At 46.4% G+C, this 12,142-nt stretch overlaps 1 protein-coding gene across 5 annotated transcripts in view; it reads left to right on the top strand.

Moving 5' to 3' along the window:
- PLXNA4 (plexin A4) overlaps positions 1-12,142 on the top strand; it is a 424,624-nt gene that overhangs the window by 46,085 nt on the left and 366,397 nt on the right. For all 5 annotated transcript variants that reach the window (XM_032105547.1, XM_032105545.1, XM_032105546.1 and 2 more), the window contains exon 3: positions 233-415. In XM_032105547.1, the coding sequence (XP_031961438.1) occupies positions 233-415 (183 nt within the window). The remainder of the gene's footprint in view (positions 1-232; positions 416-12,142) is intronic.

Genomic DNA, 12,142 nt, shown 5'->3' with positions numbered 1-12,142 from the left:
TGTATCCTGCTGGGCTGTCATTCAAGAGAACCAAGTTTCCAGTTCTCCTTCTGGTGGTAACTCATTGTGTAACTTTGGACAACTTTTTTTCCCACCTCTTTCTACAGTCCTCCCTGATTTTTGTCAGCCTGTGTAAATTACAGGCATGTTATGCAATGGATGGATACTTACCAAATGGCTGAAAAATTGGTGACTTCAGCTGTTTATACCCTTTTTCTTCCTTTCTTTGCAGCTGTTAACAATTGATGACAATTTCTGTGGCTTGGATATGAATGCCCCCTTGGGAGTATCATCCATGGTGCGAGGGCTCCCCATTTTCACTGAGGATGGGGACAGGATGACCTCAGTGATTGCCTATGTCTACAAGAACCACTCCCTGGCTTTTGTGGGCACCAAGAGTGGGAAGCTCAAGAAGGTAAGTCCTACTTGGTCCTCTAACTCAGATTTTCATATTTTTATGGAGATTTAAGTGTTGCATTGAGCATGAGTACAGTCCTTGTCCTAAGGTGCTCCTATTTTGAGGATAAAAAATGGTTTGGTTGGCAAAAAAACCTGTGTTTTGCCCTCAAGGGATAGAGATGATCTGAGAAAGGATAAAATCCTTCTTTCAAATGGTTATTCATCAGGAAATTAGTGCTTCAGAAGTCAAACCACAGCCCCAGTTGCAGATGGACGTGATGTAATTTGCATCCAACAGAATTTTCTGTGTTCAGACCATCTCTAATTGAGTTGTTGATCACAGGGTGTCTGTGCATGCTGGAGAAAAATGGAATGGGGCTGAAGTTTAGGAAACAGGATTCATGCTCTGGAGATCTTCAGAGCAGTGTGACTGGGCTGTGATTTCACCACGAGCCCAGCACGGGATTAGTGGCTGTGCCGTTGACGTCAGGCTGGGGGTTTGTGCTGAAGGAAGAGTGTTTGCACCAAAGGAAAGCTGTGTCCCGAACCATAATGAGCTTTATGTTTATGGTTGGGGCCGTTCTCACCGGAAATGGGCCCAAGGCTGGTGTTTGCCTTGGGAAGCACTCAGAGAGGCTGGAGGGGTGGAATAATCTCCCTGTGGCTTTCCCAAAGAAAGAAGGGTTATTGGAAGGGAGCTAATGGGCACTGCCTCCATTTCAACCCCTCTGTGCCAGTCTGACAATGTTTGTCTGAATGCTCAGCCCAGGAGTGCTGTAAATTAACTGGAATGTTGCAAGGAGATGGTGGCTTTGCCATGATAACGGAGATGGGGGAGAAGCTGGGAAGGGAGGTTGGGCAGAGCCTTGTGATGTTTTAGGATGGCCTTTCCTCTTTAAATACCTTTTACTAGTTAAGACTTCCAAGCTGGGGCAAAGAAAGTGCTGTGAAAACGTGGTCCCCCGTGGCTTGTGGGGAGTGAAGGGAGTTGTTTGTTCACAGATGCTTAAGGAAAGTCTGAAATCTCTGGTTTTGTTCCTCTACCTGTTCCTTCACTTGAAAAGCAAATCTGGGTTGTAAATTCAGATGGCATTTCCTCCCATGCTGAGGGAGGGCTGCAAGGGAATGGATTCTGCCCGCTAGCAAATGTCTCTGGCTTTGTTCAAAACAGAGGAAAGGTTGTTCGTGCTTTTGAAAAAAAAATATGGCAGGTTTTGTTCTTCTTTTTTTTAATTCAGGCACGTGGAAAAGGAGCCAAATTGTTTTTTAAATGGTCATAATAAAAAGAATCTCCTCCCCTGCCTAATTAGGTTTTGCTTCCCTGTCATATGTGATATCATAATAAACTGTTCAGTTTCTTCTGTGATATCATAATAAACTGTTCAGTTCTCTAGCCAGTCTCTTGGAGGGAGCGAAATGGGGTAGCTGAGATCTGAATGGTAAATATCCAAAAGACCTAAACACTTAATGACTGCTCTTCCTGCACTCACAAGCTTTTGGTTGGTGGTTTTTTTTTTTTTTTTTTTTTTTGGGTTCAGGAGAAAACTCAGCCACAGCTCTGTCTTTGCCTTTGCAGGTCGTGTTGCAGAATCCAAGATCTGATTCCTTTTTAATAGGGGAAAATAGGAGAGAAAACTTTGTGCTTTATGGAGTGTGGTAGGGAGCAGGGACAGCCTTATAGGGTAAAGAATGAGGAGAGCTGAAGTGGCTGATGTAATTTGAGAAAGGGAATAAAATGAAGCTTTCTCCTAATGTGCTGAATATTCTGCTTGTGGTAGGTCCCACATTGGGTGAGTTGGAGCAGGGCTGGAGCCTTGGGCTGAGATTGGCTCAGGTGAACAAATTTCCCCCAAAGAGGCAGGACACAAAGTGAAATGGGGCTCCCTTGAACATGTGTGAGTGTTTTGAACCAGTTGATCCGGACTCCTGGAAACCTTTAGGTCCTGTAGGTTCATCCTCATCCTTGCTGTGACTTCTGCAGTCCCTGACTCTCCTCCACACATTGTCCCCCTCCAATGCTCCTGAGGGTGTCTGACCTTGGGACAGCAACCTGTCACCTCCTTGGGGTGGTTTGGCACTCAGGATTTTCCCTTGATGCTCCTTGACCCCTGCCATGGGCCTTCTGATGCTTTGTTTTGCACCTCGACTCATCAATCAGGTGCTGCTGAAGAGGGATCAAGGAAAAGGCTGTGTTGGGATTGCAGCTCCAGCACAATCCATGGTTTTAGCATGAAGTTTGTTTGCTGTTTAAAAATGGTGGTAAATTGGAATAAGCCTTGTAGGATTAGATGAAACTCCTGAACAAATTCCAGGAACTGGGATTTTTTTTTTTGTGCTTTTGGGGGTCCTACCAGGCATGTCACACTCTGCTGCTTCTCCTGGTGCAGTGCAGCTCCTCAGTCAAGCTGCAGTGGAATATTTTGGATGGCATGAAAGAGCAGTTCTGAGATTATCTCCAAGATAGCAGGATTTATTCTGTGCTTGGGAGACTCACTGCAGGTCATTACAAGATGGTTTTGGAGAAACTTTGCTGCTTTTTTTTCTGCAGTTTCTGTATTTTCCTCTCTCTGTGGTTTTTCTTTTTATATATGAAAGTGGCAGACTGTGTATCAGACTTTGATTTAGGTGATCCATGAATGCTCTGCGAAATACCCACAGTCATAAAGCAATATCTGATAGTTGATATACAAATGTCACATGTGTCAAAGGAATTTATCCAGTGGCACACACAACTGAAGGAAAATATTGTGCTTTACAGGAACATATCATTAAAATGAACACTAGCAGCATATCAGGAATCTGCCCATGTAACCAAGACAACAAAGAGAGAAAGAAAAGGAAAAACCAAGACAGAGATAGGGTAGGGAAAGTGTGAGTGAAACCGAATGACATGGTTAGCCCCAGCTATTTCACTGCCCCAGGCAAAATACATTTTGCAACCCTTGCTCATTCACAAAGCTCCATGTGCAGTCCATCAGGGAGGCATGGAATAAATGTGCTGGAGAAATATTCTCTCCAGTTCTGCTGCCTTGACCAAGGCACAGCCTGGCCCTGCAGAATGAAGAAATAAATAGGATAAAAATGAAGAGCTACAGAAAAGGAAAATTCTCCCTGTCCATATCTAATGCACAAAACCCACTGCCCTTGGATTAAAGGTTTAATGGGGGTTTGTGGCTTCTTGTGGATGGAGCAGGGTGGGCTAGGGAGGAGTAGGTCCAGTCCTTTGTTCTGCCAGGATCTTTTGGTGTGTCTCCATGTTTCATTTTCTGTCCTGCAAAACGTAGGGAATATTTTTCTTGCTCAGAAAATACTTGAGAAAATGAATGCATTAAGTGCTGTGAGGTGTGTGATCACCTCAAACAGCTTAACTCAACAAATCAGGTGTATTGGAAAACCAGCTCCTGACCACTTGTGGCATTGCTTAATGAGAAATATTTCATCTTGCTGTGCTCAGTTAGAAGCCAGTGTCTTGATTCCCTCCTGTGCTGGCTGTCCTGTGGTGTTCCCTGTATTTGTACCACTTTGGTGAGTGTTCCCACAGCTTTAGTGTAATCCAGGGATCCTGATGGGCTTCTTTGGCAGTGAACTCCTCTGTACCATGGGGAATGCTTCAGGCAAAACCTGTGGCTGAAATTCAGTTGACACCCCTGGGAATTTTTAGTGATTTCTTTCAGGAGATGAAAAAAACCCCTCACTGGAGTTTAACAAACGTCTGTTTTGTCTCCCTGCAAACAACACAGGAGCTATTTGTGGGGATGTTCTCCCTGCAAACCACTTGGCTCTAAAATTCCCTGGCTTTTTATTTTTCCTTTGCTCACTCTCTCATGACACTCTCAGGTCTTTGCTCTGGTCGTAGGAGAAAACCAGGGATGTACCCATGGAGATGCTTTGTGTGCTTGGTTTGGATTTTTTTTTCCTGGTGCCACTAATACCTGGCATCACTAGGGGAACAGAGCAGTAACCCATATTCCTCATATTCCTTCCCCAGGCATTTAATTTATGGGCCACTGCTTTTGTGCAGATCACTTCCAGTCAAAGAAATACAACTCACCTGCAATTATTCTGTGTGTAGGTGCAGGTGTAAAGGGAGAGTTGAGCTTACAAATGTCAGCCTGGCAACAGCCCTAGGAATTGCATTTCTCACAAAACAAAGCTCTGTTCCATTTTGAAATGTTTATTTAAAAATGGAGTAGTAGAAATTTTCATTAATTTAAAACTTCCCTGTAAGAAATTGTTTGGTTTCTTTTTATTCCAGCTAAATATTTCACTCAAAGCCTTTTCTAGGCTGAATTCCTTGCAGAGAGAGAACTTCAGCTTAAAAACCAACACTTTCACTCTGTGGGCTGTATTTCATTTTTCATCAAATCCTATCAGTTTGTGGTCTTTGAAGGGTTTTTATATATGGAATGTCATGTAGGGTGAAGGTTTTCATTCAGATCAGAAAGCTCTGAAATCCAGCCAGCACTTCCCACCAGGTATCAACTCTATTTAGGAGAAAACTCTCAGTATTGACCAGTTCCACGAACAACCCTCTGGATAACCCCAAAGCCTTGAGACCGTGCTTTCTTTGCATCCAGAGGCAAAGCACCACAGGGAGAATTTAAAATGTGAGAGCTGGGATTTGCAGTTCTTGCTTTGGCCCCTCTCACAGTGGTGTTGGGGAAAGTGCTTAAGTTGTGAATGCCCCATCCCTGGAAGTGTGCAAGACCAGGTTGGATGAGGCTTGGAGCAACCTGGTAGAGTGGAAGTTGTCCCTGCCTGTGGAATTGGTGTCCCAGTTCCACCCAGGGGGTTGGAATTTATTTCCCATCCAAGGAACTGGAGCTGATGTGGCAGCTCTGGGATTGCCATGCATGGAACATCAGCCTGGTGGTAACTGCAGGCACAGCCAGAGATCCCCACTGCTTCTCCAGGCCAGGGGGTTTCCGAGTACACACAAAACAAGAAGCCCTGCTCGGTTTTGATACTCCCTGGAGGGAATTCTGCAGCTGACAGCCCTGTGTGTGAATGCCAGCAGGGAAACTCAGCTCTCTTCTCCTTCCCTCTGCTGCCTTGAAACACTCGGGGATCTTTTGAATTTTAATTTTTCCCCCCACTGTTTGGCAAGTGGACTTGACTGCTCTGAAAACATGCTGGAGAGGCTCTGGCTCCTGCTGGGAAGATGGCTTCTGCAAGAGGGGCTGGTTCACCCTGGCCTCTCCTCACAGCTTCCTGAGCCAGCAGCAGTCCGGCTGCTTTGCTGACTTGTGATGGAGCGATGCTGGTTCCTGTCAGAATTTGATGTCTGCAGTTGTCTGTGTCCTACCTTGATGCGCAGCCCCTCTTTGAGAGGTTGTTGCCAGCTTGGATGCCTAGAAATCAGTTAATTTTTCTGGCTAAAGCACTCAAAGCTGTGGTTTTGGTAGCTGTGGTGGACTCAGCACTTGGTGCTTGTGGTGGGTGAAAGGGGTGATGGGAATATGTGGACACTGGGCAGTGGCACAATTTTTCCTGGGTCATGTAAAAATTGTTGGCTGGTGATCATGAAGTCCTAAAATGACCTAAAAGTGAATGGATTCTGTTCCTGTGGGTGAAGTCAAAGATGTGGGATATGCAAATAGGGGCACTGCCAGTAGGTGGAGGGAAGGTGATCATCTTGGGCTCAATGGCCAGGCCATATCCAGATACTGCACCCAGTTTTAGGCTACTCAGAGCAAAAAAAATTTGTTGATCAACCAGAACAAGTTCAGGAAAGGGTGAAGAGTTTGGCCAGGAGCTGGAGAACCTGCCCTGAGAGGAGGGGACGAGAGAACTGAGCTTATTCAGGCTGGAGATGAGAAAATGTGGGAGGGACCAGGTAACAGCAGTCCCATGCCCACAAGGAGGTTGAGGAGTTGGAGACAGGTTCTTCTTGTTGGTGAGTGAGGAAAGGATGTGGGACAGCAGGCACAAATTGGCATGAGGAAATTCCAACTGGATATAAGGAAAAGCTTTTTGTCCATGAAGACCTTGAAGAAGCAGTTCTTCCCGTTCTTGGAGATTTTCAAGGCCAGAAGGGGCAGAACAACCCAGTCTGATATTGCAGCAGATCGTGCTTTGAACAGAAGGTTTGATTAGAGACCCTGTGAGGTCCCTTCCAGCCTGGGTTACCCTGTAATCCATCCCCTGCCCTAACCCACATCAGAGGGGCTCTGTCCAGGCTCTGCTGCTCAACTGGTGCGGCCAACATTTGTTTGAAACACCCACTAAGGGTTCCATCTCTGCAGGTGGCTGCTTTGCCTCTCACATCCCTCGTTTCCCTCATTTCCATTGCTCTGGGACTTCCAGCTACAGTTTGTCCATGTCTCACACCGCAGCTTGTTGCAGTGCCTAACTGCAGTAGGAAAACTCCTTTTTCTTTTTTTTTTCTTTTTTTTTTCTTTTTTTTTTTTTTCCCCTCCTCCTGACATGAAGGCTGCTGTTCCTGGGAAGAACTGGAGCCTGCTTTTTGGCAGTGAGTGATTAATTTCCCATGTCTCTCCTTCAAGTACCCCTCTCTGCTTTCTGACTACTCAGCAATCTCCGTGCTGGTGTGCGGGGTTTGGCTGAGCTGTGTTTTTGCTGGGTGCCTTTCCCACATGTGTCGAGTGCTGCTCTTTTTTTTTTTTTTTTTTTTTTTGGGTTATTCTGGTTTAGCTGTGACTCAGAGTCTTGTCAGAGATAGAATCTTGTGATCATGCAGTGAGAGTTGCAAATAACTGTCTAATCCCTCCAAATTCTATGCCAGCAGTGCTGCGCTGTGTGTTTCTACTCCCAGCTCCAGGAGAAAGAGCCGGCTCCAGTGAGCCCACTGCAGCAGGGAAGGCAGCAGGTTGTACCTTCATCTCTTCAAACCCTTCCTTTAAATGCAGCCTGCATTTGACAGCTTTGCAGAGCTGGATTTCCCCACAGAGGGCTGAGGATGTTCATTGTGCATGGCAGGGGGATGTTAGTGACAAAACCAGACACGAGGAGACAGGTAACAATGTCCTGCTGCCTGTTCCTTGCTGGAATCCACGGGTCCTGCAGCCTCCCAGGGGGACAGCTTGCTGTGCTGCTGGTTGTCACCTGCCCTGTGGTGGTGGCAGGTGATTTTCTGCATGGTGTCAGCAGCTCTGTGGGGTGTTCAGGCTGCAGAGCCTGGCACGGCCGTGCTGCTGATGGAAATCACGCAGGGGTGGGATAAAAGGAAAGGTAAATCTAGTCCCATGTTCCTCTGGTCCATTTGCTCCTTTGTTCTCAGAGAAATGCTGTGGTTGGAACACCAGGTCATCAGCTTTGGTCTTCACCTGCTCCTTTTGCTCTCCGGGGTGACAAAGAGAAGCTGTTTAGCTCCCCATACACTCCATTGAATGCCCGGATGGATGCCCAGCCAAAAAGGCTCTTGTGATGCCTTCCTCCTCTCTATCCCCTTCCTTTTTGACTGGGATAATCACTTTTCAGGGAGGCCTTGAAGTGCCTCTTGCATCTGCCTTTGATTTGAATGCCTCTTGCCTGCTGACCCTTCTTAGGGGAAGCCGGCTTAAGTGTGGTTTTCCTAATTAGTTTTGCTTTAATTTAATCTTTTGAAATAATTTTATCAAAAAGAGAAAACCTTCTCCCCACTCCCTCATGTTATCGGCTTGTTTTCATGCATGGTCTCTGGGTTTATTTCTCCATTTCCCTTGTCTCTACATAGGACATCATTTGCATATTTGATTAAGCTCCATATGTTATCAGGGAGCCAGTTGAAAGAACAGCAAGACCCTGATAAGGCACTGTGCATCCATCTCTTCCTTTCACCATCCTCTACTCTACCCCTTCACCATCCTGCTGCTGTATCTGTGCCCAAAATCACCTCCTCCCTCTCCCTTTGGCCAGATGACTGATCTCTGCCTCCGCTGCTGATGGGGGGGAATGGAGATATCTCAATTTGACATCTCTTGCCCTTAGGAAGGGATGGGCAGAGGAATGGAACTGGGCACTGTTGGGGATGTGAACCACGGCAGTGAGATCCAGGTTCAGTTTCCTGCTCTTCCTGGTCAATGGCAAGTGGAATATGGGCAAACCATGTCCTGGAGGGCATCAGGCACAGCTTTGCTGGGTGGTTGAGAGAGGGGATTGTCCTGCTCTGCTCTCACCCTGAGTCCTGTGTGCAATTTTGGGCATCACAGTAGAAGAAAGATAACTATAAAGCCACCAGAGTGTCTGAAGGAGGGCAATGAAGACGGGGAAAAGCCATTTGAGGAACAGCTGAGGTAATTTGGTTTGTTCAGCCTGGAGAAGAGGAGCCTGAGGGAGACCTCATCACAGTCTGCAGCTTCCTCCTGAGGGGCAGACTGATCTCCTCTCTCTGTGACCAGGGACAGGAGCCAAAGGAACATCTGGAGCTGTGTCAGGGGAGATTTAGGTTGGAGATTAGGCAAAGGTTCTTGCCCCAAGAGGGTGGTGGGGCACTGACCAGGCTCTCCAGGGAATGGTCACATTCTCAAGGCTGCCAGAGCTCCAGGAGCATTTGGACAATGCTCTCAGGGATGCACAAGGTGGGATTTTAGGATGTCCTGATCAGGGCCAGGAGTTGGACTGGATGATCCTTGTGGAGTCCTTCCAGCTCAGGATATTCTGTGATTCTCTGAAGCTCTTTTGCAGGATCCCATTGTGCCCATGGGGAATGTTTTGCACAGAAGTTTCTTGTCCCCACTGTTCACTCCTTAAGTTGACACTGGCTTTGTTGAGTCTCAGCTGGGCCGTTTCTGCAGGTATTTGCTGTAGTCTGGAGTGACAGCTTTAGCTTGTTTCCCAGGTGCTGGAAATCACTGCTGTGCAGAGACAACAGAGTAGGGTTGGAGGGGATGAAAACAGAACAGCCACAGATACATAGTTTTGAAATGAACTTTGTGCAAATACATGTATGAGTGCAAAATATTGCTTAAATAAACATGTGTCTTGCAGGTTTTGTTCTCTATTGCACTGAGACAACAATTTGACTTAAGCAGCTCCCCCAGCCCACCTCTAGGAACCCTCTAATTTGAAACCAGCTGTGGGATACCCCTGAGGAAATAGAGGGGAATGCTTATTTTACAGTAATTTTCTCCTCCCCACAGCTGATGTTTAAGCTGGGGGAGGATTTGTTTGGTTTGTGACCCATAATTAGGCATTTGTGGAGGCAATCAGAGTCCAATGCCTGGCCTGGCAAAGGCAGGGTGAGTTCATAGCAAACAAAAGTGGTGTAATTAGTTGTGTCGCTGGAGCTGGAGAAGGGACCGCAGCTTGCAGGAGGAATCCTTGGAAAAAGAGCCTTTCCCTCAAATGACAAAGAAGTGTAGGAACCAGAGGTTTGATTTACAAGCCAGCTTATAATTGAAAGGCAAAAAGGAATGTGTCTCCCTTTGTTGGGATAAGCAGCTTTGGGCTGGGGATGGTTGGAAGGTCTCTTTCCACGTCTCTCCTGAACACACCCAACATCCTGGTGTGTGGCAGAGCCTCTGCTCAGTGCAGGGGTTGTGAACCCCTGTGAGGGAACTCCAATGCCACCAGCACCTCCAGAAGTTGTGAATGCTGCTGGTGGGGCTCGAGAAATAAAAGCAGAAATAAAATCCCCCTTGCTCCTTTCCACCTTGAGCCCTTCCCCCCCTCGTGCTTCTTTCATTTTGGTTTAATGACTCTTTGGCTTCGTTCTGTCCCATTCTGAGGAGGCAGCCTGGCTGGAGAGCTCTCAAGCTTTGATGGATTGCTGGTTGTTGGACTTGTGTGTGAGGAGTTGTGCTGGTTTCTGTAGGCCCCAGCCTATCCGGTGTCTGTGGGAGTGAAGACGTGTGGTGCTGTGTGGGATTTGGGGATCTGTTCCTGCTTGTTCTGACACTTGTCTTTTTGTTTTGCTTTGGTTTTTTTTTCTTTAACCTCCAAAACCCTGTCAGTGGCCTCTCACCTCCCCTAAATGAAACCATATGGAAGAGCTGCAGGCTCCTGGCCCCGTCTGGAATTAGAAAAGCTTTGATTGCTGGGTCAGGGGTGCAGAAATATGAACTGAAGACTAAACCAGGGCAGTTAATCAAAGATGAGATTTGCTGTGTGCAGGGTGACCAAAAAGCATCTTCCTGGCTGTGATAGCAGCAGCTAAACCTACAGACTTGACTGTAACTGGTGGTGTCAAATCTAGGTTGATGTTGATGTTTTTGTCATTATTTCACTCTCATTGCTTGGATTTCTTCATCCTGGCCAAATGTCACTACGACACCAAGGATGGTCTTTTCATTCTCCAAACTAAAAGAGCATTGAATTATAAAGTTGGAGTGATATTTCAGTGCAGGACCCAGAAAAAACTAGGTTTGCCGGCTGGGTTGGTGTCCATACTTGACTAGAGATGGCAGGACTGTGTTTATGGAGATATCCCTTAATCCCATGGAACATCACCCCTAAGAGCTGTTCTTGTGCATCCCATCGGCACCAAGCTGGGATCCCCCTCGGAGCAGTGAGCCTGGAAGTGTGTGTTAGAATCCAGTGAAACACTCCAAGGCTGTAAAGAGAGATGGTTTGGGACCCCAGGGGGTGCCCAGAGCAGCAAAGTCTGTAGAGGAAAGTTGGGAGCAAGTCCTCTGTGGGTTTCAGCTCTGGCTGCACTCTGTCGTGCTGAACATGTTCTGCTGCTGATTCACAGGGCTGGGTCACTTTGGATAAAAACCAGCAACTCCTGGGGGATTTTGGTGGGTTTGGGAAGCTCTGCTGAGGGTTGTTTTTCCAGCTGGTGTGGTGTGTTGGGCAAGGACCCTGGAGCACTGAGTCTGTGGCATCCTGGCAGTGCAAACCACTGCTTCTCCTGCCAGATGTGCTGGCATCCCACCCTGCTGAGATCCTCATGGCTGAGCTCTGGAGTCATCCTTTTGACTTCTTGTAAGTTTTTTTTTTTTTTTAATTTAACGGAAGCTGGCAATAAATTCCAGTGATGTCAGGGAAAAAGGTTATTGCTGAGACTGGCAGAGACCTCATCATATGAATTTTTCAGGACCCCTCCTGATGAAATCTAATTAAACACCACGACTGGCACTGTGCATATCTTCCTGTATTTATCATGTGGTTGATAAGGGCTGGGTTATCAGGGGAGTTTATGGCTTGTGATATCTGATGGGGTGGATGTGGTTTCACACACCACAGGCACTTCGATCTTTTTCCCCCACTGCTTATGAGTTTCTGTGGGCTTCTCTTGGGTTTCGTGCACTGTCGATTGATCTCCTTGGGGTCCAAGGGAAGATGTTGAGGATAGAGAGAACCTGAGTGATAAGGACAGTTCTCCTGCCCTTCAGACAACACCTGCGTGCTGGTGAGTGATGGGACCCCGGCATCCTGTTAGGCTGGAGTGTCTCTTAAAATGAGAATAACTAATTTTATTGTTGTCTTACAGAATGGAGGAAAATTTTACAAGAAATAAATAAACCCAACCCAGCTCTGTGCCAAATCAAAACTGATTGCTTCTTCTTCCTCTCTTTTTCAATACAGCAAACAAGCTGTGAAAGTTGTATGGTCTATGAAACAACCACTTATGGTTACTTGACTTCCTCCCCTCCCTTTCCCTCCTTTCTTTTTTAGTTTTTTGTGTTTAATTAGTTCTCTTCTTACAGATATTTCTACCATGATATGGAAAAGTCAAAATCTTTTGATGCTTTCAAGCCCCTTCTCCCCCTGTGATGTAAATTAATTCCCCAAATCCTACCTAAATTCTGAATTTTTAACTAATTTTTCTATTCATGGAGAGAGAACAAAAAAGGTTTCT

This window comes from Corvus moneduloides, chromosome 4, assembly GCF_009650955.1.
Source record: "Corvus moneduloides isolate bCorMon1 chromosome 4, bCorMon1.pri, whole genome shotgun sequence".
NCBI classification, from domain to species: Eukaryota; Metazoa; Chordata; class Aves; order Passeriformes; family Corvidae; genus Corvus; species Corvus moneduloides.
Note: the sequence above shows the minus strand (reverse complement) of the source record. Positions and strands in the feature narration are given on the sequence as shown.